Source organism: Dysidea avara, chromosome 4, assembly GCF_963678975.1.
Source record: "Dysidea avara chromosome 4, odDysAvar1.4, whole genome shotgun sequence".
In the NCBI taxonomy this organism is placed as follows: domain Eukaryota; kingdom Metazoa; phylum Porifera; class Demospongiae; order Dictyoceratida; family Dysideidae; genus Dysidea; species Dysidea avara.
The window spans coordinates 1,940,904-1,962,601 of record NC_089275.1 but is presented as its reverse complement, the minus strand read 5'-3'; the positions used below and the strand labels follow the sequence as shown (position 1 = coordinate 1,962,601).

Sequence of the window (21,698 nt, the reverse complement as noted above, 5' to 3'; positions counted from 1 at the left end):
AGCAATATGATTGGCTGTAACCATGTTGTAGAGTTGGTTGTATGTATCTTAAAAGTTGTAGCTAAAGAAACGCTCTCTACTTAGTTGTTTGGCTTACCGCTTCATAATACTATCACACATTGTTGGTGCTGTGACCAGGATTCGCTTCGCCTTACGGCTAGCTACGCCTACTTTTGTAACCCGTTACGAAAAAGCTGTGGTACCGTGGCATTTGGAGTGAGAACGGTACCCCAGAAGGCAAGCGAATTTATCCGAAGAACTCTTATTTGTTGCATTCTCTTTACAGTTAGCTACTGTCAAGTCAACTTGTGACGAAGATATACAGTACAATGGAGAATTTACGTCGCTGGCAGTCGTCTCGCAAGGCCTACCGTGCCCATTTAACAAAGTTACACCGAACAGTAACCGAAATAATGGACTCTAGTGAAGCAATAGACGATTCTAAGTTGGACAGATTGTCTACTTCTGTCGAGAAACTGCAACGAAAGGCAAAAGCCATTGGAGAGCTGGACACCAAATTGCTGGAGAGATACAGAACTCAGAGGAGTTAGAAAGGGACGTGTATGAAGCAATAGAGCTACAAGACGGCATTACCGAGAGAATTGACCAGATAAAACGCTTAATCTCGCGTCACACTAAACAAGTAGAGCCACACCCCTCGAGCAGAACTACTAGTCAAAGTTCGATCTAAGTGCGAGTGCGCAACCGTTCGTATCACTTAACGTGGTAGCTAACTCATTCATCTCAGGATGGACAGGAGATACAGAGTCATCTCCCAAGTAGTAGCAGCCATGTCAGTATGGCTAGTCAGTCCAGTCACAGTGTCAGTCGTCTACCTAAGCTGAGTTTACCCACCTTCAGTGGTGACCCCTTGTCCTGGCAGACTTTCTGGGATTGTTTTAGTGCGGCTGTAGACTCCAGCCCTGTCCTGTCAGGAGTACAAAAGTTCAATTACTTAAGGGCTCAACTTCAGGGAGAAGCTGCCAGAGCTGTGGCAGGGTTTCCACTCACAGATGGAAATTACTTACATTCAGTTGAGATTCTCAAGGAGAGATTTGGGCAAAGTCAAACGATAGTAAATGCCCACATGCAAGCCCTGATGAATTTATCTCCACCAAAGAACACAGTGACTGAATTAAGAGCCTTTTATGACTCCATTGAAGGTCACATAAGAAGCCTACTCTCTTTAGGAACTACTCCTGAATCGTATGGTGCTATGTTGATTCCAGTAACTCTTGGAAAATTACCTGCAGAAGTACGACGTAACTTGGCGAGAGAACAGAACAGGTCAGAGTGGACTGTTGAGAATCTCAGAGAGGCATTATTGAGAGAGATACGAATTCTTGAACAGGGATTGTTCACACATAATACCCATTTATTAACTGATAGTTCTTCACCTAAGATGACAACATTCTCCCTATATGCTGGTGCTAAGGGTGGCAACCACACTAGATTTGATCGAGGTAAACCAATTAAGAAACTTGCATGTGTGTATTGTAAGGGCACACACACATCTAACCACTGTGATGTGGTGATTAGTACTGGGAAACGCCTGGAACACATCAAGAAAGAAGGCCTATGCTTCAATTGTTTAGGTAAACACAGAGTAAGTCAGTGCACATCACAAGCTCGCTGCAAGAAATGTAACAACAAACATCACACCAGTATTTGCAACACTGACAGTACCATACCAAAACAATTACCTAGTGACCACAAGACACAGCCTAATGAAACAAAATCATGTCCTAGTCAGGTCACCCAAGCCACTGTTCCAATTTCAGCCACAGTAGCAATGGCTAACACAGACACATCTGTGTTGTGTAACTCTGGTAACTCTGTTTGTTTACTGAAGACTGCTGTGGCTAGAGCAGTTTCTGAAGCAGGCAGCAACACTGCAAATATTTTATTTGATGAAGGTGCTCAGCGTTCTTTCATCTCCAAGAGGCTAGCGAACAATTTGCAACTGACACCAAGTAGACAAGAAAGTATTTCTCTGGCTGCATTTGGAGCTGATACTTCTACACCACAGCATTTAGATGTAACAGATGTCACAATTGTCAGCCAAACAGGAGAGATGATACTACTGTCAATGCTAGTAGTTCCAAAGATTGCCGCTCCCCTCCATTGTGTCACAACTTCAAAGTTACGAGAGCTTTCCTATCTTAGGGACCTCACCCTAGCTCACCCAATCATGAAGGAAAACAGTCAGTTTGATATATCTCTACTAATCGGAGTTGATTACTATTGGAATATTGTTGAAGACCACATTGTTAGAGGAGATGGACCCACAGCTGTGCAGTCAAAGCTAGGCTACCTTCTATCGGGGCCACTAGCTCTCTCATCCCCCTCCAATATGGTCACAAGCATGCACATTGGCATTCACAATGACCCTGAGAATGATGACCAAACTCTTGAAAGGTTTTGGGAAATAGAATCCAGTGGAACATTACCAGCAGTGAAACATTCTGACCAATTTATGGACACTTACCTGAAGACAATCACACGTGAAGAAAATGGCTCCTATGTGGTTAAATTTCCCTGGAAAGAAGATCATGCTCCATTACCATCAAACTATGAAGTATGCAAACGAAGAACTAGATCACTAGTCCGCCGACTGGCTAGCACACCAGAGCTGATGATAACTTATGATCAGATCATCAAAGATCAAGAGAGGAGAGGGTTTGTAGAGAAAGTTAACTCAACATCAATTATCCCAGCACATTACATACCACACCATCATGTCAGGAAGGATTCTGTTACTACTCCAATACGTGTGGTGTATGATTGCAGCTGTCAGATGTCCAACAATCACCCAAGTCTGAATGACTGTTTTGAAGTTGGACCATCCGTAGTGAATGATCTTTGTTCTATTCTGCTACGTTTTCGGGTCCACAAGTTTGGCTTTACCACTGATATTGAGAAAGCTTTCCTACATGTTAAGCTTCAAGAGGATGATCGAGACTTCATTCGCTTTTTTTGGCTGTCAACTCCAGAAAATCCAGAGAGTGAATTTGATGTTTATCGTTTTAAGGTAGTGCTGTTTGGATCAGCAAGCTCACCTTTTATGTTGAATGCCACTCTTCGTTTACACCTCAGTAACCAAAACTCTGAAACAGCTGATGACATGATCCAAAGCTTATATGTAGACAATGTAATTTCTGGAGGTCCTACTGAGGAAAGTGTTGTCCAGTACTTTAGAAAGGCCAGAACGTATATGTCTGAAGCAAACTTCAATCTGAGAAGTTGGGCATCCAATAGTCCACAGTTACAAGACATTACACACAAGGAGAGTGTTGCTGATCCTAGCCAGATGGTCAACTTGTTAGGCTTACACTGGAATGTATCAACAGACCAAGTGTGCTTCATACCAAAACAGCTTAATTCTGATACTGACTCTGCAGTTACAAAGAGAAATATTTTACAGTTTTCATCTAGAATTTTCGATCCACTTGGTTTCTTGTCTCCAGTTAGTCTCCGTGCTAAACTGTTGATGCAGCAACTCTGGCAAATGAATGTTGGGTGGGATGAGCCATTAGAACCATCTATAAGAGAACAGTGGAACAACATTGCTGACAACCTACAGAAAGCAGCCCATGGTTCTATCTCAAGACGTTATTTTACTGTTGACGATGATGACTGCAACACTCAAGCTCAAGAAATCCATGGCTTTGCAGATGCTAGCTTAAAGGCATATGGAGCAGTAATCTACATCCAACAAGGCAATGAAGTGTCATTTGTCATGGCCAAGACACGTGTTGCTCCACTCAGCAAACTCACACTGCCTAAGCTTGAACTTATGGCTGCACTGGTTGCTACAAGACTTACAAAGTTTGTAACTGAATCACTAAATAGCTTTTATCCTCAAATGCTTGTTCACTTGTGGTCTGATAGTCAGATTGTGCTCCATTGGATAGGCAGCCAGAAGAAACAGAAGCTACAGTTTGTTTCCCACCGCATACAGGAAATTACTCAGACCTTTCCATCCACAGTGTGGAACTACTGTCCAACTGGAGACAATCCAGCAGATTTATTGACAAGAGGGATGGACAGTGATGTACTCAATGATCCTCTTTGGATACAGGGTCCCTCTTGGATTACCGAGAAGTCTAAATGGCCACAATGGAAGCAAACTGAAATTCTACATTTACAAACAGAGTTAACTAATGATGCTGATGAACCAATGTCAATTGAACAAGCACCACAGACAGGTCTACACAAGATTCTAGAAATTTCTAACTTCAGCTCATTGATGAGATTGCTACGAGTTACAGCTTACCTTTTAAGATTCACTCACAACATGAAACATCAAAATGCTCACTTGGTTGGTGCACTAACTGTTCAAGAGATCAACAATGCTTTAACTAAATGGATTAAGAATTGTCAACAGACTTACTTTCACCAAGAAGTCAGACATCTACAGTCAAAATCTACGAAGCGTTTGCCACTTGTAAGACAGCTCCGCTTATTCCTGGACAATGGCTTCCTTCGATGTGGTGGCAGAATTCATAATGTACCACTCTGTGAGTTGTCAAAATTTCCATACCTCCTGCCAACAAAACATCCGTTGACAAACTTAATCATTATCATGACTCATGTCAACCAACTCCATAGTGGAGTAAACAGTATCATCACAGCTCTACGACAAAGGTACTGGATACCAAGAATTCGTCAAACTGTGAGGAACTTGTTAAGGAAGTGCGTAATTTGTCGAAAGGTCTCAGGAAGACCATACTCTGTGCCAGAAGTGCCTCCACTGCCTAAGTCTCGAACACTATGTGCTGCACCATTTCATGTAACTGGGGTCGATTTTACAGGAGCTTTGTTTGTACATGATTCAGGTGGGGAACAGAAGGTGTATATATGTCTATTCACTTGTGCCAACACAAGAGCTGTGCACTTAGAAGTTGTAACAGATTTAACTGAGGAGAAGTTCCTTCAGGCATTCCGTAGGTTTGTTGGCCGCAAGTCCCTTCCCCAATTGATGATTTCAGATAATGCTTCCACCTTTCAATCAGCTGCCAAAGAGATTGAGAAGATGCTTAACTCTCCTACCCTGAATGAACATCTGAATAAGCGAGGAACAGTCTGGCAATTCATACCCAAAAGGGCACCGTGGTATGGTGGTTTTGGGAAAGACTCATTTGGCTTACAAAGACCACATTAAAGAAGGTACTTGGGAGGACATTCATCTCCCTAATTGCCTTGCAGACCATTGTAGTTGAAGTAGAAGCCATTCTGAATGACCGTCCCATTACATATACTTCAACCGACCTGAATGATCCAGAACCACTATGCCCATCACATTTACTGTACGGAAGAAGGATTGTTTCACTACCATATCCACAAGTTAGTGCAGAAGACATTACAGACCCAGATTACATGACTGCTCCAATAATCCGAGAAGCTTTTACCCATCAGTCACAGATTCTTCAACACTTTCAAGGTCGCTGGAAACAAGAATATCTAACTGCTCTAAGAGAGTTTTACAAGGTAAAGGGGACGAGTGCCCCTCAAGCAATTAAGGTTGGAGATGTTGTCCTCATACATGATGACTTACCTAGGAGAAGTTGGAAGATGGCAGTGATCAAAGGATTGATTAAGGGGAATGATGGGTATGTTCGGACTGCAGAGGTGAGAACCAAAAATGGAAGAACAAATCGACCAATATCTAAGCTTTATCCACTGGAGATATCAACCGATGAAGATGACACTACCACTAAACTTAAGAATGATACCGATGAATGTTCACCACTAATGTTTGGGATGCAACGACCAATCAGAAGCTCCGCTACTAAGGCAAAGGACAAAATGTTTCAATGGAGCAAGGAAATTATTGGCCCTACCCCGGAGGATGTCGAGAATTGACGTCAGTACAATTGTATATAGACTATTACGTAATTGTAAACAGTCACGTGCAGGTCGCGTGCAGTAATATGATTGGCTGTAACCATGTTGTAGAGTTGGTTGTTATGTATCTTAAAAGTTGTAGCTAAAAAAACGCTCTCTACTTAGTTGTTTGGCTTACCGCTTCATAATACTATCACACAAGATCCGCTTACAGCATCACCAAACTAATGGCGCTGCTTTATTTGTTCAACACTGAAACGAACTCAACAGAATTGTATGGCCGTTTTCTCAACGATTTTAAGCGGCAAAGTCACCGGATGTAATTAACCGTAAGCCGCGAATCTTTTGAAATGTACGCATTACATAATCAATTTGAAATGGAGCGATCTGATTGGAGCTTCCAACATTCCGGCAGCGCCAAACTTTTTGTACACAGTTTCACCAGACCCTCTTTTTAGGGTTGGGCGCCGCGAGACTATGATTGTAGTGAATACAGTGATTGTAGTGAATCATAGGCGGCGGAAGAGGGGTGCTCCAGCACCCCCAACTATTTTACTGGGGTGCTGAGCACCCCCAACTCAAAGCTGTATTGCGCAATAGTCGTCACGCGAACCTCCAGAAACTTGTCATCACGATCGAAATACTCTAATAGAACAGTCACCCCAATAGAGCAGTCACCCTAATACAACAGTCAAGCATGTATTAAAATAAAAGCAATGGTACTAGTATTTGATTAACAGCTAAGACCACCGAAAATGCCTCCAAATTCAATCTCCTGACACCTAATTTTCAAAATTTTCCTGGGGGGGGGGGGGCATGCTCCCAGACCCCCTAGAATTAGCATGCTTGGTGTGCCTACTACCACCATAAATTTTGGGCACCCCCAACTGTAGCATCCTTCCGCCTTCTATGTGATTGTAGTGAATGCAGTGATTGTAGTACAATCACTGTATTCACTACAATCACTGATTTTTTCAAAACTGAATTTTCACCCAAAAAGTGGTGAGGCTTTGGCCTCACTGGTCATACACCTTTGGATGTAATCATTGCAATATGCATGAACATGAAGAAAGATATAGGGGAGAAAATTATGTAGTTTTTTATCCCCAAAAGTACTCACAGTTTGCTATAATTACTATAGTAAAATTTTACACCATCTGTTGTGCCCCCAACTCCTGCTTTTAGCATAAGTAGCAGAAAGGGGGGGGGAAGGGGGTTAGCCCCCCTCAGAATGATATCCCGCCAAAATTATCCTTCCCTAATAGAGCAGTCAAGGCCTTTATAAAAACGTGTTCCTAAAAGTAACTTTTAAAAATAATTTTTTTTTCTAAATGAAAAAAGTTGCCTACAGCGGGAATCGAACCAGGTACCTCTTACTTTAAAGGTTGGTGTCTTACCACTGTATCAAGTGTTTCCAGGTACCTATATACACTGTATAGGCTATTTTGTACTGCTTATAAATAGTATTATGTTCATTAACCCTGCATGTAGTCAACAGCTAAAACCTTTGTCAAAAAAATGTTTTTAACTGGCAAATAGCCAGTTCTAAATAGTTCAAGTTTGACAAACAGTTGGTGTTTTAGTTAAAATGTGTTAAATTGTACCTATAAAATTGCTATACATTAACTTTGAGATATTGTGTGAAAGCTAAAATGGCTATAGCTTCTGGGAGGGCACAGCCCCCCAGACCCCCTGCTGCCAGAGACTCTATACTCCAGTCAGCCCCCCCCTCATATATATCAACTACTTCCTCTGCCACTGGCTTTCAGAGATATAAAATTAATTTTCCTATTTGAACATCACAACTAATTGCAGGACAAAAGTAACAGTGTATATCCCTATACTACTTATTATTGCAAAGAATTTAATTAGCATTTAGCATTTATGTGGCTCTACTTGTTAGAAATACTAGATGCACTTATTCTGGCAAGACGATTATGACTCAAAATGCAAAAATTAGTGATTATTTAACTCTGGTATACTCTGCATGGAATTAGACAGATGGTAATGCAAAGCTAGCAATCAGCTTTCGGAATGGCAACATTAATGAAAGAATTGATTTATAGGCAAGTTAGCTATCTATTGACTTATTTATTTATGACATTACATTGCTTTACAAATACACATGTTGACATCAGGTGGGGTAGTTACAATAAACAGAAGATGAACATATCTCAATTGTGTAGCCAGCAGATTTTTTTTCAGAAGTAGATTTTTTTTGTAGATTACTGCTATTCAAAATTTCAAGGTAGGAAGTTTTACTTTCAAGGATTTTTTATGAAGTTATCCATAAACCGGGATAGTGGGTTCATAATAGGGATCGCCAATGTTTTTTCTTTTTTTTTTGCAAAACTCCTAATGGAACACTCACCTAAAATCCACCTTGAAAAGCATCCTTCAACTCTGGTTCTTTGTAAGGAGTATAAGTCCACTAGTAAGTATCAAGTGTAAAGGAAGCAGTATAAGTGCATTTCAGAAACTTCCCATATTATCATGAACCACAGTAGTGGTTCATAATAGAAGTCACCTATGTTTTTGTCAAATCCTAATAGAACACTCACCTAAACACCACCTTAGAAAACTTCCCAACTACTTAAGAAGCCTTAAAAGTTAATTTGCAAGATATGGAAAATATGAAGTCAATAAAAGTACTTTTAAAATAAATTGATTATGCCATTTTATTCTTGTCAGGAGATGTAGCCATATACACAAACTTCCAAAAGTTTTTTACTCAACTGCCCATGCATTTTTTTCTATATTCCACTAGATACATTCTACAATGTCCATTATACTTTCATGCAGTGCTCTGCTCATCACCGTTTTATTGTGGTTATACATGTTTGTACTGTCTTGAAGCACATTTTAAACAAAATTCACTAAAGTATCCATTATCTGGGCTCGTGATCTCATAAAATAAAAATTAAACAAACTTTCACGAAAACCCTCCTATGAATTACAGGCAGGTCTATCTTCTTCCAAAGTAAATGTGTTAAATTAATTATGAAGTAAGTGAAACTAGATACGTTTTTTCGAAACCCTATAATGAAAATCACAAGCATGATCATAATTCACTTGTAAAGCTTTTAAATTCTGGTCCTATGAAATATCGGGCTCAATGAGAGCTAGCATTTGTTACAACTATTATTGCCAAACTCAAAAGTATAGAAATCTAGATACAAAACCATACAAATTGCAGTGGTTGTTTCCATGGTAACCTGTATACAAATAGGTACAGATACAATGGGGATAATGATGTACAAAAAACAGAATCTGGTGTAGATCTGAAGTTAGGTGAACTGTAGGGACAAGTCGATTTCGCTGGTAAATATTTTTGGCATATTAAATGGGTGGGTTAAAGCATGAGCAAAATGCTGGCATAATAGGTGCAATTTTTGTGAAGTGGACATAAAAATTTCACAAAAGATTGAGATACTCTATAGCTAATAGAACAATCAGACGTGATGATCAACAATGCAGACAATCGAGATACCTTAATAAAACAGTTACACATGTTGAGCAGTATTTCATGTTATATTAAGAGTAAATACAGATTGAGACAGTCTAATATAGAACAGTCACTGTAAGGTGAATCTGTAGCTTTGCACTTGGAATGTTCAATTAACAACGATTAATGTTGAGCAAAACTTATAAGAGCAAAATATGGAGCATAATAGGTGAGAAATTAAGAATTGCTGGATAGAAAAATAGGTGGGAAAAAAGCAAAATAGACTTGTCCCTACTGAGTTAAATAAAAACAACTTTTTGGGAGTTTATGTCTGTAGCTGTAAGTAGAGCCAGTTCTTTAGACTACTAGCTAACAGACACACAAGTCGACTCATTGAGTTTATCATGTAGAAATTTTGTGTAAGTAACTGTGTGTAGTATCAGAGTATTTTCTTGACTTGGAAGTAATATCCAATCTTTGATCCCAGGAATACATCTGATATAGGTTACACTGGAAGACAGGTTTTGTACTTTCATATATAGCTGACAAACACAAATAGGCTGCTATTCAAACTTCAAAAGTTTGATTGATGTTTGGTCTTGTGGCACCACAAATCATACCATTACTCTTCATGGCAGTCCGAATTGTTCACACGGTATTCATGGCTCCAAAGACCACCACAAATGTACATTAGATCATCACTTCATTGCATAACATCTCACATTAACACAACTGTGAAATAAAATTGTTCTACTACATGTATGTATACATTGTCCACTGCATTTTGTATGTAGCCACATTAAAATTAATTATAAATGCCACTACAGTAGCAACAGCTTTAACAGTTACATATTGAACATACACAAAGCAAACACACATTCTCAATAGGTTAAAGCACTGTACAGTAAATGGGCTATATACAAATTATCTAGTGATATTCACTATAACAATTCTTCCACATAAGAACTAGGGGAAGAGTTCCCAGCCATACCCCTTATCCACCCATCACTGAGGTCTTCTTTCAACACCACAATCTTTAAGGGATCACATGAGACAAAAATGAGATCACATGATATCACCTGATCCACAACAAGACTTATCTCACCATGTTTTGATCCACTAAACTCATACAACACCTTCATCACCTTGTCTCCAGCTTGTAGTGGCTGTGGATGGGGAACAATGATATCAATATTTCATTACACAATATGTAGTGACATGTGATAAAGTGCGGAAAGTTTTCAAATGGATTTTGCCAATTGTATTCATAAGTTATAATCAAACTAATGGGCGACTATAATTTATTTTCCCCTGTATAGTTAATATTACAGGTGTACCAATAATCGGATCAGCTACAATATTGGCCACCGATATGGCATTTTTTACCAATATCGGTATCGGTACAGAACATCAGAAGGACCGATATCGCTACCGATATCTATACAGCAGCAACAGTTTGTACATAAACGTATTATATATTTGTTTTCTACGTCATCCATGTGGCTGTTTAGTGCCAGTGGCTTATTGTTCACTCTACAACAAGCACTACGCTATGAGAAGCCATATAAATACATATGATTCTGGTGTTTGTTTGCTGGAAACCTTGTCAGTCTTTAAAACTGAAGCAGTTATATAGTATCTTTGTAATAATAGTCACAGGATAATAAAGGAAACCTGCTGTACCAACCTTCCAACCTTCACACAAGCCAATATAAAAATGCGGAGTAATGCAGAAATATCTGTTTAAGGCTTCATGGGAGTATACATACAAAAGGTTTGTGGTTGGCTAATTGTCTGGATTGAGCAATAGAAACCCAAGCCACTACCACCACAAGCATAGGCTTGGGTACTTTATGCTTTTTAAGTTACCTATTATTCTTTCTGGCAATTCTTTTTTATTCACCTATTATTCCCAAAATTATTCCCAAATATTCCTGGAGTAATTCCTAAAATTGTAAAAGTCAAATGGATATTCTTCTACAGCTGAAAATATGATCACTTGCAAGCATAAAAACTATACCCAAACATTGAGATACTCTAATAGAGCAGTCACAACTAAACTTGTCTGGTTGTTCTATTAGGGTAAGTGACTGTTCTATTAGAGTATCTCGATCTTTTTGCTCGATTTTGTGCTAGCAATGATTGTGGGTGATTTTTTCTGTGATACTACACGAAAAATGTGTGAATTCTAATTAATTATTCTGGAAGATCACCCTATTATTCTGGAATTATTCCTGATCCTTTTTACAACTGATTATTCCAAAAATTAATCCGGCATAATGTATGATGCCTACACAGGCATAGAGTGAGCAATGAATATATAATCCACATGTTGTAGAGTAGGTAATGCACTTTTGCATAGATTATCTATGACTTTTTTTTGTAATGCAAATATCAGATCGACTATCGGTTATCGGCTTCTTTCGGTGGCATCAATATTGGATATCGGTACATGCCAAAAATCCATATTGGTATACCTCTAGTTAATATACAAATCGGTTTTGATGTATCTACTACAAAACAAAAAGCTGAAATTTTATCAGAGCATATAACGTACACTAGGCTATGTAGACTAATACCATACCTGTTTCACTGCCCATACAAAAATCTCAATAGTAGCAGTGAAATTTATCCTGTATTTCACTGGTAGCAGTGAAAAAGTTGTAATTGCAATTTCATTGGCTAGAATTTATGTTAACAATGTAGCGCCAATTAGTGTTGACGCGTGTTTAGTACATAATGACAAATTGCGTACATAGCACCGCTAATGCACAGCATGTGTATATGCAGCGAGTATGGTATTAACTGGGAATAGCATGGGTAGCAGTGAAATTTGGGATAAATACCACTCTTGTTGTATTGGAAATGGTAAATTTCACTCGGCTTCACCTCGTGAAATTTATCTAGTACAAATTTAACAAATTGAAAAATGCACTATTATCACAGATATAGTCATACTGTACGGTGAAGATCAAACAAATAAAAGTGCTATTATTTCCATACAGCACTGAAAGGAAAATACTGCACTGCATACGGAAAATACAGAACTGTTGACCAGGTGCATAATATTTTTAATCACCAGAATTAGCCAAAATGATGCTATAAGTTTTGTTTTATGACCAAATTGTACTATACAGACACTTACCAATTGTGACCATCTCAGCAAAAATGCAACTTGCATGCATACTGAGAAAAACGAAATTAAAAATAATTCGTAAAATTACGCATGTCACAAAGAAAAAATATGCAAGTTTTTAACAAGCCAGTACTCAAGGAAGGAAGACCATTAGACCATTGATTAAACCATCTTATTTGACTGCTCGTGGAGAGTTCGAAAAAATATGTTTTGTTTCTGTAGTACCAACGATATGCGTGTCATGTGCGTTTGTTTACAATGCAGTAAATGTAAACAAGATTGTTATCTTTTCGTCTACCAAACTGCCTTGTTCATACCCATATGTGCAAGTGACTACAGGGCTAACACTATACCTTTGCTGATGTGGTAATCCATGGTGAACATTTTAAGTCAAATTGCAACGTTGTAGATGATCCAAATGAAGTTATGGCTATGAATGTAAGTGCCTGTAGTTTATTTTCAGTATAGTCACTGTACAAATTGATTGTCTTGCTCTTCCTACTGTCTATCGCTATAATTCCAATACTCACCACAGAAGGCTGAAACTTTGGTGAGCATTATCAGAAGGCTGAAACTTTGGTCAGTATTCTCAGCATTATCTGCAGTATCCAATCCTTGGACATTGCAGATAATGCTGAGAAAATAAAAAAAATTATGAAATTATGCGAACAAGTCGGGTTTTTGCTAATACGGTCACAATTGTATGACCGCTGAAACCAACACGGTTTGAGTCTACAAAACGAATGCTCCAAACAAAGATGACCAGCAAGCACTTTAACTTTAAATCAGTTAAAGCACCACCATGCTTGTGCAATACCGAAAAAAAAAAAACAGAACACAGCTTCGCCTCGTGTTATATTAGTCTCTCACCAACACCCTTGTGCTATTTTTTTCCATATTACATTTACGGCGGTGCTTTAACTAGTGTTTATTAAACACCATATGAAACACCACATTAGGATAATGACAAGATTGTATACACCATATTTACTTAGACTATGGTATGGCTCATTTACAGATTTACTAAATCACTTAGTCACCTGACATGCTCACTTAGTCACCTGACATGCTCACTTGGTCACCTACACATGTTCACTTAGTAGCCCGTCCTCAAGCAATTTTGTACATGATAAATAATTATAACATGAAAGGCTCACTGCAGTACTTGATAATACTACAATACTCTTCTTCTCTGTGCTCCGCAAATAATTCTGGACAAATAGTAAACGGCGTATGGTACTGTAGTTCTAGCCATTACTTTGGTTACCGGTCAAATAATTATTTTTGTGGGTACTGTAAGAACTTCAGGAAGAAATCATTCTGTTGTTCTGCATTGCTCTTTCACCCCACACTCATGCTCTGGCTATAAAGGTATGTACTTTAAACCATAGTCTAAATAAGTTAGACACTGTGACCAACGGGAACTAAGCGATTTAGTAACCCCTATGGCCCTTAGTAGCACCCTTGCTACGCTCGGGACACTACAGCTTTGGACCATCAGGGTTACTAAATCACTGAAGGGTAGAGAAAATGGTGAGTAAGTTCAGAGATAATAGTGCCTTAAGTAAACGCCTTTAAAAATTTATATTACTTATAAATAAGCGCATCAGAATATGTTGTGATCTTTCAGTCATGTTCAGAGGATCTTTGGCTGTTGTGAAGGTTTCGTTTCGTGTTGCAGAGATTGACACACAATTGGTGAGTTGCCGTGCATGTATTTGTGTTGTAAAAATTAAATTGTAAAGCCACAGGCAAAATGTAAGCGAAGTTCATTTAATTAGTACATACCAAGACAGCATCAGGTTGATAATTTTACTGCTATATTTGGATGTTGTCCAGAGATGACACTATAGTATCCTAGTGTTATCATAATCCTTCACTAGTACAATGATAACATGTCATTGTAGGGACAAAATTTCTTCTGACCTTATTAACCCATAGATAACATTATCTATGATTAACCTGTAGATGCGTGTTTACACAACATGGGCATGTGTGGTAACACTAGGTGGGGTAACTTAATTCTTATATCTCACAACTACACATTGGTTAAAAGTCTGTTCACTGGGCTACTTGGAGAAGGTTAAATGAACACTGTAACCACAGTGGCTTACTTGTTCTGAAGCAATGAACAACAGTGAGTTGTATTGTGTTCCAAAATTCTTGTCACATGTCTAATTTCGATTGTGGGTTTACTCACGTGACTCATATATGACCTGATAGAAAATTTAATGCCAATCAAATGAAGTTATTGCAAGCTGATAGGAACAACTACCATCAAGTTATGGACAATTTCATAAAGGGTTTCCTTACCTAATAGTTATTTATATGGCTAGTTTTGGCCTCACCATTTAGCGTTAGGGTAAAACCCTAGGTATCAATTTTAATCCTTGTTACATCACAAGTAGAATGATGTAAATTGCATAGCCATAGGATGGACGCTACGAAAGTTACAGCGCTTTGTGCAAAGCATGCATGTTTAATAGGTTTAAATCCAGTTTTGTGGATTATGCAGGTTTAAGGGTTAAAGAGGTGTACACAGTTGGCACATGAGAGGATTTTTACAATGGCCAGTTTAGACAGGTGACCTCATTATAATAGGTTTTTCACTGTGTTTAAAAGCAGGATATACGAAGCCAGAAGCATATAACCACAGAAGATTTAACCATGCAGTATTTACATAGTGCAACATTGCCTTACTTGGAACACCACAAATCCACAGGCCAATTGCTAAGAAGCATCTGCAATGCAGCTGTTCTTGTATTATTAACTGGCTATAGAGAGGAATTTAGTGATGGATTTTTAGTGTGTGGCAGTGTGTGAGACTGGCAGCAAGAGGGCAAGTGTTGCTAACCAACCTGTTAGTAAGTGCTAAAAATGTTGATCCACATACATGGCCTGAAATTGTGTTCTGAAAATGATCTGACATATCCTATTATTTGGTCGGACATGCTTAATAGTACTGTACAAAATCTTCCTAAAAGTGTTCAGACATTAACTAGAAATGGTCGGAAAATGGCAGATGTCTGACCATAATTTCAGGCTCTGCACATAGCTATGTCATCACAGATGGAGCATTTCAAGATGGCTGCAATGGCTGGCAGCCCAAATTGTAAGAATTTTCACTTTCAGTGCTCATAAGCTCCTGATGAAGCAAATGACGATATCATTATCCATAGGATATTTGGAAGGATATTTTTCAAGATAACCATTTCAGCTCTACTATGTACTAGCCAAGGCATAAGACATAAAGTAACATCATTTACTTCCAGCATTCCAGTGGTTTAGTGGTGACCACAAGTCAACATTGTCTGAGTAAACTGTGGTAGATTTTCAGACTACAGAAGCCTTCAACACATGAAATGCCAAATATCTAAAGCCCTAAGTCTTACACAGTGGAGACTGCCTTGGTGGACACTTGTACAGAAGTCGCCTCTCTAAGAGGCCAACTTTTAAATTCCCCCATGAGACATCTATATGAATGCCTTGCTAAAGCAGCTACCTGCTTATTAAGCCAAGAAAATTTGGCCCAAAAGTAACTATCTTAAACAAGTTCCACTGCACCTACTTAGCTGATTTACTACTCAGGTCTATATGGTAGCCATATCAGTATACTGTCTAGCGGTGACACTTTGTCTCATACCATACTATGGTATTTATGTTACAATGTGTCTAAATCAAGTCACCTTATCACCCATCTAAATACAGTCCTTGAATGTGTTGTTTTGTGTACACAGCATATATGCTACCTGCTCAAAATTTTTGACCGTAAAATGACCAGAGTAATGTTTCAGTGTATGTTGTAACTGCATGTGCATACGTACATGTTTGTACCCATGTCATTTCTGTGTGTGGTGCCTTTACAGGCTATAAATAATCTGCATTGTGCTGGACAGTTCTAAATACTTGGTGTCAATGGCATAGTTTTTTGCTTTATGGCTACATGCACTGATTAACTACACTAACAATAGCCCAGTTGTGTTCTTTGTCAATCTTTAAAGTCAAGCCGTGCCCTTAGAGAACAAATTATGTGGGGGCGACTAATTTCAAAACTAGCCATTCTCAAATGATGACATAGTTTTTTGCACACTTCTTTTATGGCTACATGCACTGATCATATTAACTACACTTACTATTCACAGCCCAGTTAATAACCGGTGACCGCAGTTGTGTTCTGCGTCATTCTTAAAATTCTTAAGCCATGCCTTAGAGAGCAAATTATGTGGGGGTGACTTTATTCAAAATTCAAACTAGCCATTCTCAAAAACATATGTAACAATCTCAATGAAACCTTTAGAATAGTTTAGAGACACATTTCCCTACATGCCAAGCGAGTATTGCAGAAAACAACAGTATGGGTTTTGTATTTGGCCTCTAGGTCGACTGAGGACGACTGAAATTCATTTGGTACTGAAATTAAGACTGTAGGGTAATGATGTGTGGCAAAATCGATGATGTAAATCTTGAATCGATTGAGCACATATTGAAGTGATGGCATGGCAATGAATGTTCGGAATGTACAAAGGAACCCAAGGCATGCACCTGTGGTTGCGTCTAACCGCATGTGAAAAAAAACCAAAAAAAAAACCTCTCCTTTGATGTCGGAAATCTCAATCAACATTCGGCATGGATTTGCTTCACTGCTTGTTTGGTAGTTACTAGTGACACGATGAGTTTAAGTCTAGAGTTTCAGAGGGATAGCATAAATGACGGGTGAGTTATAGGCAGGCCAAACATTCGTTTGTGTAAAATCCTCATGTGTAGTGGTCGCATCATTTATTGTCTGTGGTGCGTGTTTCTGTTTACTGGCCACGCAACTCACTACCGTGAGTCTTGATGAATGGAGTAATTTAATGTTAGTATGTAATGATAACTATAATATACAGTACGTAGTCATAACTTACATGACTACATAGTTACACACTTACGCATTGGTGGCATATCATCCGGTTCAGGGCTAACTTCTCAAGGACACAGATAGTCATACACATTGTGGGCACTCTCTGCCCTCACCACGGCAACACTATCCAGTGACTCACAGTCAGCTGCCATATGAGTTGGTAGAGTCTCATTAACTAAAAAACTTTAACAGTGGATAATTAGATATAAAAAATGTTGCAACATACTATCATATTCTCCAATTGATGTGGTTGTTAACATACTAAATTGTTTAGCAATTAAGTTTTGCTCTAGTAGAGTTCTTCTTTCTCACTGGTTGCTATGGATACAGTAATCACATGAACGTCACATGGGTTCACATACATACCCCAATACAATCTGGCATGTATGGCATACACTTCTGGTAAACATTTTTCTTACAAATCTTACAGTGATTTCCTTGTTTGCAACCCTGTGGTGTGCAGTAATTAGAACTCAAACGCAATGGTTATTATTTTTGTTATTATCTACTTTATCAGTTAGGCACTGGAGGGTGTACACAGAAGGCAGAGCCTGTTCGAGATGTTTACCCATAGCCTAGGAGCTTAAGCGAAAATCTTTGAGCTAAATATCCTAAGGACAAATACCTAGAAGGGCTGAAAAAAAAGCCAACCCCATCGTGACTTGATCTGCAGGCCACCCAGAAACAAGAAGTGATTGGTCGTGAGTCATAATTATGTGTGACTATATAAGAACAAACAGACTATGAACGCAAACGTTTTGCACTGAGAAAGTTTGTAAGGGCCCTGGGATATGATTTATAGTACTGAACTATTGATCTGAGGTGTCAATGATAAATTAGTAACATTTCTTTGAAATCACAAGATAAATTATGATGTGTGGCCAACCTCCACTGACAGTAAACTTACCAAGCATTAGTTCACGACAGTAGTCACAGAGAGTTGAAATTCGAAGAGAGCAAATTCATGTTGTCGGCCTTTTTCAGAGAAAGAGCTCCAACATTTGTCCTCCTGATGGTAGCCCAAGGAGCCCTACTGTAAGTGACTGCTCCAGCTACAAGTGACATCATTACAATAATACATTATGTCATGTAGACTATAGTGTGACTGGATCTGTAAGATTTCACATGTGCACACAAACCTAATTTTACAGCATAGAATATTTTGAGCACCTGTTTCACAATGGAGGAAGGTGCCAATGGCAAAATCCTTGATACATACATTCCTCACCAGAGCAGGACATTTACCAATGTAGACCACCCAATTACCTACTAAACTGGCCAACCACTTTCTACTAGAAAAGATTGCTATGCTTTAATAGAACAGTCAGCTATTCTAATAGAGCAGTCAAAAAGCTTCTAAGGCATACCTAAAAGTCCAAAAAGGAGAAGTTGTCCAACTTGGAGAATCATACCTGCACTTTCAATAAAGTGTAATCTGGACTATTCTACCACATGCTCACATACTGTTTTAGTGGCTTCTAAAGGGCTTTTAAATGTTCTGCAGTATATGACCATATAATTGCTATAGATTGTGAACCATGTCACAAAACATTGCTATCATATCTGTTGTATATGGATGTATGCAGATGTACGCATGCGTATGAAATGAATAGTCGTTAATTAGAGTAATCTCGTGAAGTCAGAGAGTGCTTGCTATTGTGTCAGTACACGACATAAATTGGCGACGAGGATGGCTCACGGCAGTTTGAAAGACTTTGACCCGTCCAAGGAGTCTATAGAAGATTTTATAGAGCGATTCGATTTCTACTGCCTAGCTAACAACATTCGCGGGGAAAATGCTGATGCTGCTCGCCGCAAGAAGGCAATGTTTATAACGCTATTGGGACAAGCAACGTTCGCAAAGTTGAAAGTTTTGGCTAGCCCAACGCCTGTTTCAGAACTGACACTGGACGCCATTATGGAACATTTAGTCGCCCACTACCGGCCAAAAACCATAGAAATTGCCGAACGATATAAGTTCTTCAAGCGTCTTCAGAAGAAAGAGGAGACAGCGGTGGATTTTATTGCCGATTTACGAAGACTTGCTAAGACTTGTAATTTTGGGAATTATTTAGAAACAGCAATTAGAGACCAGTTTGTTTGTGGTCTTCGTGATAGAAAGTGCCAGAAGGAGTTATTGTGTAAGGAGGGTCTCACTGTGGACATAGCACTCCAGAGTGCAAGAGCTGCTGAAGTAGTTGCTCAGGAAGTGAAAACCATGCAGGAGCCTTCTGATGAGCTGACTAACCCTGAGATCAACTAGGTGGGTAGTAGTGATAAGTTCCATTGTTATCGTTGCGGTGGTAGAGGATACCTAGCTTCAGCATGTAAATACAAGACTGCTAAGTGCCACTTGTGCCTCAAAGTTGGCCATTTAGCTAAAGTTTGTCGTAACCCACGTCAGAGAGCCCAGAGTTACTGTAGTAGGAAGGGGGATACAGCAAAGACCCCCAAACTTAAGAGCAAGCACAGTGGCATGAATCTAGTAGAGGTAGATGGCATGGCTGACTTTAGTGATAGTGATAGTTCTAGTGACATGCACAACATTTTCCAAATAGGAAATCAGTCACAAGAGAAATTTTTAGTCACGGTCACCATTAATGGGGTCCCAATCGAGATGGAAGTAGACTCGGGAGCGGAACGTTCGACAGTTCCCACTCCAATCTTTAGTGAGAAATTAGCGAGTGTGTGTCAGCTCAGTCCATCATCGATTAATCTGCACCAGTACGATCATTCCCCACTGACAGTAGATGGTGAATCGTTTGTAGAAGTACAGTTGCACAGTCGTAAAATAGAAGCCTCTTTTATTGTGGTAGACATATCTGGAAAATATCCATTGTTTGGTAGAGACTGGCTGCGTAAGTTTGGCATCGACCTTGCATCCTTGATGCCACAACTAGTGAATAACTCTTACAGCATTAACCAGTCAGAAACTGAAGAGTTGCTAGCTGAATTTTCCGATGTTTTTAGTGAAGAGCTTGGCTTATTGCGTGGGATTGAAGCCACTATTTCAGTAGATGAATCAGCTACACCACGTTTCCATAAGCACCGACCAGTATCTTTTGCAATCAAGGACAAGGTTGAGGAGACACTTAGGTCGCAGGTGGCTGAAGGGGAGCTGGTACCTGTTGAATCCAGTGAATGGGCCTCTCCCATAGTAGTAGTGCACAAACGAGATGGTGGTATTCGCATTTGTGGGGATTTTAAAGTCTCAATAAACCCAGTCATATGCTCACAGGTTTACCCACTGCCGAGACCAGAGGAAATATTCAGCACACTAGCAAATGGTGAAACCTACACTAAATTAGATTTAGCGAGAGCATATAAGCAGATGGCAGTTAAGAAAGAATGCCAGCACCTTTTAACCGTCAACACCCACATGGGCCTTTTTCAGTATACCAGGCTCCCTTTTGGAATTTCAACAGCCCCATCATTATGGCAAAAAGCCATGGCTCAAGTCCTCCAAGGGCTCCCGGGGGTGGTTTGTTATATTGACGACATTTTGGTGACAGGCCGGACACGAGCTGAACATAAGGAAAACTTGCACAAGGTTCTTGACAGACTTCGTCATTATGGCCTGCATGTAAAACGAGCGAAATGTCAGTTTTTCCAGAAGCGTCTAGAATTTTTAGGGCATTGTATTTCCAATGATGGAATCACACCAACTGAGGAGCGAGTCAGGAGCATCAAGAAGGCTCCCCCACCAGTCAACAAATAAGAGCTACAGTCATTTCTTGGAATGATGACGTACAATGCCAAGTTCCTTCCATCCCTATCACACACCCTCCACCCTCTCTATTTATTATTGAGGAAAAACAGTAAGTGGGCATGGAAAGGGTCATTCCATGCCAAATCAACCAAAAAAAATCCGGACCCCTTCGGATTTTCATGAAATTTGGTATAGACATGGACTCTACTAAGAAACTTTCTCACACCAAAATTTGGCCAATTCTATTGATCTCCCTTTAAGATATGACCGCTCAAAGTTTATTTGAAAATATTACAGCAGTTTACACAGGTTTAATAAAATGGCCATAACTTTGTTGGTGATTTCCACAGAACCTTTCTGTGTAGATTTTTGGAATGCTTATTAAATTCTCTTTCAAGTGATATATAATTCATTATAATTACTCAAAGGAAAAGGTCAAACCACAAAAATGTGACTTTTTCCTTTGATCTTAATTATTTCAAAAACGGATATTTTAATTGCTTTTATTTTTTGTTCAAATATTCTTCTAATAGCTTTCTTTCATGCCAGTAAGTTTGAAGTTGGGATGGCAAGTAGACCATGAGTTATGGCTACATACATAATTCTTATTGATGTTTGCATGCTACAGGGGGTATAACTATGAACACTACTATAACAATAC

General features: G+C 39.1%; 2 protein-coding genes across 2 annotated transcripts in view; one reads left to right on the top strand and one right to left on the bottom strand.

Annotated features, from left to right (window-relative positions):
- The first annotated feature begins 329 nt into the window (after nt 1–329).
- Nucleotides 330–5,865, top strand: LOC136252780 (uncharacterized). Its single transcript, XM_066045345.1, has 3 exons — nt 330–488; nt 749–5,083; nt 5,209–5,865. Exons 1-3 carry the CDS (start codon nt 330–332, stop codon nt 5,863–5,865), a joined length of 5,151 nt encoding a protein of 1,716 aa, XP_065901417.1.
- Nucleotides 5,866–9,978: 4,113 nt separating this feature from the next.
- The window catches only part of LOC136252778 (uncharacterized), a 27,331-nt gene continuing 15,611 nt past the window's right edge, over nt 9,979–21,698 (bottom strand). Inside the window, exons 10-14 of the mRNA XM_066045344.1 lie at nt 18,236–18,380; nt 17,555–17,646; nt 17,357–17,503; nt 10,398–10,458; nt 9,979–10,326 (exon numbers count right to left, since the gene is read on the bottom strand). The gene's annotated coding sequence lies outside the window, so the exon portion shown is untranslated. The remainder of the gene's footprint in view (nt 10,327–10,397; nt 10,459–17,356; nt 17,504–17,554; nt 17,647–18,235; nt 18,381–21,698) is intronic.

Coding starts and splice junctions, on each gene's coding strand:
- LOC136252780 (XM_066045345.1), top strand. CDS start 330: ATGGAGAATTTACGTCGCTGGCAGTCGTCTCGCAAGGCCTACCGTGCC. Junction 489..748: donor TCGAGAAACTGCAACGAAAG/GCAAAAGCCATT, acceptor CATTCATCTCAG/GATGGACAGGAGATACAGAG. Junction 5,084..5,208: donor ATCTGAATAAGCGAGGAACA/GTCTGGCAATTC, acceptor ATTGCCTTGCAG/ACCATTGTAGTTGAAGTAGA.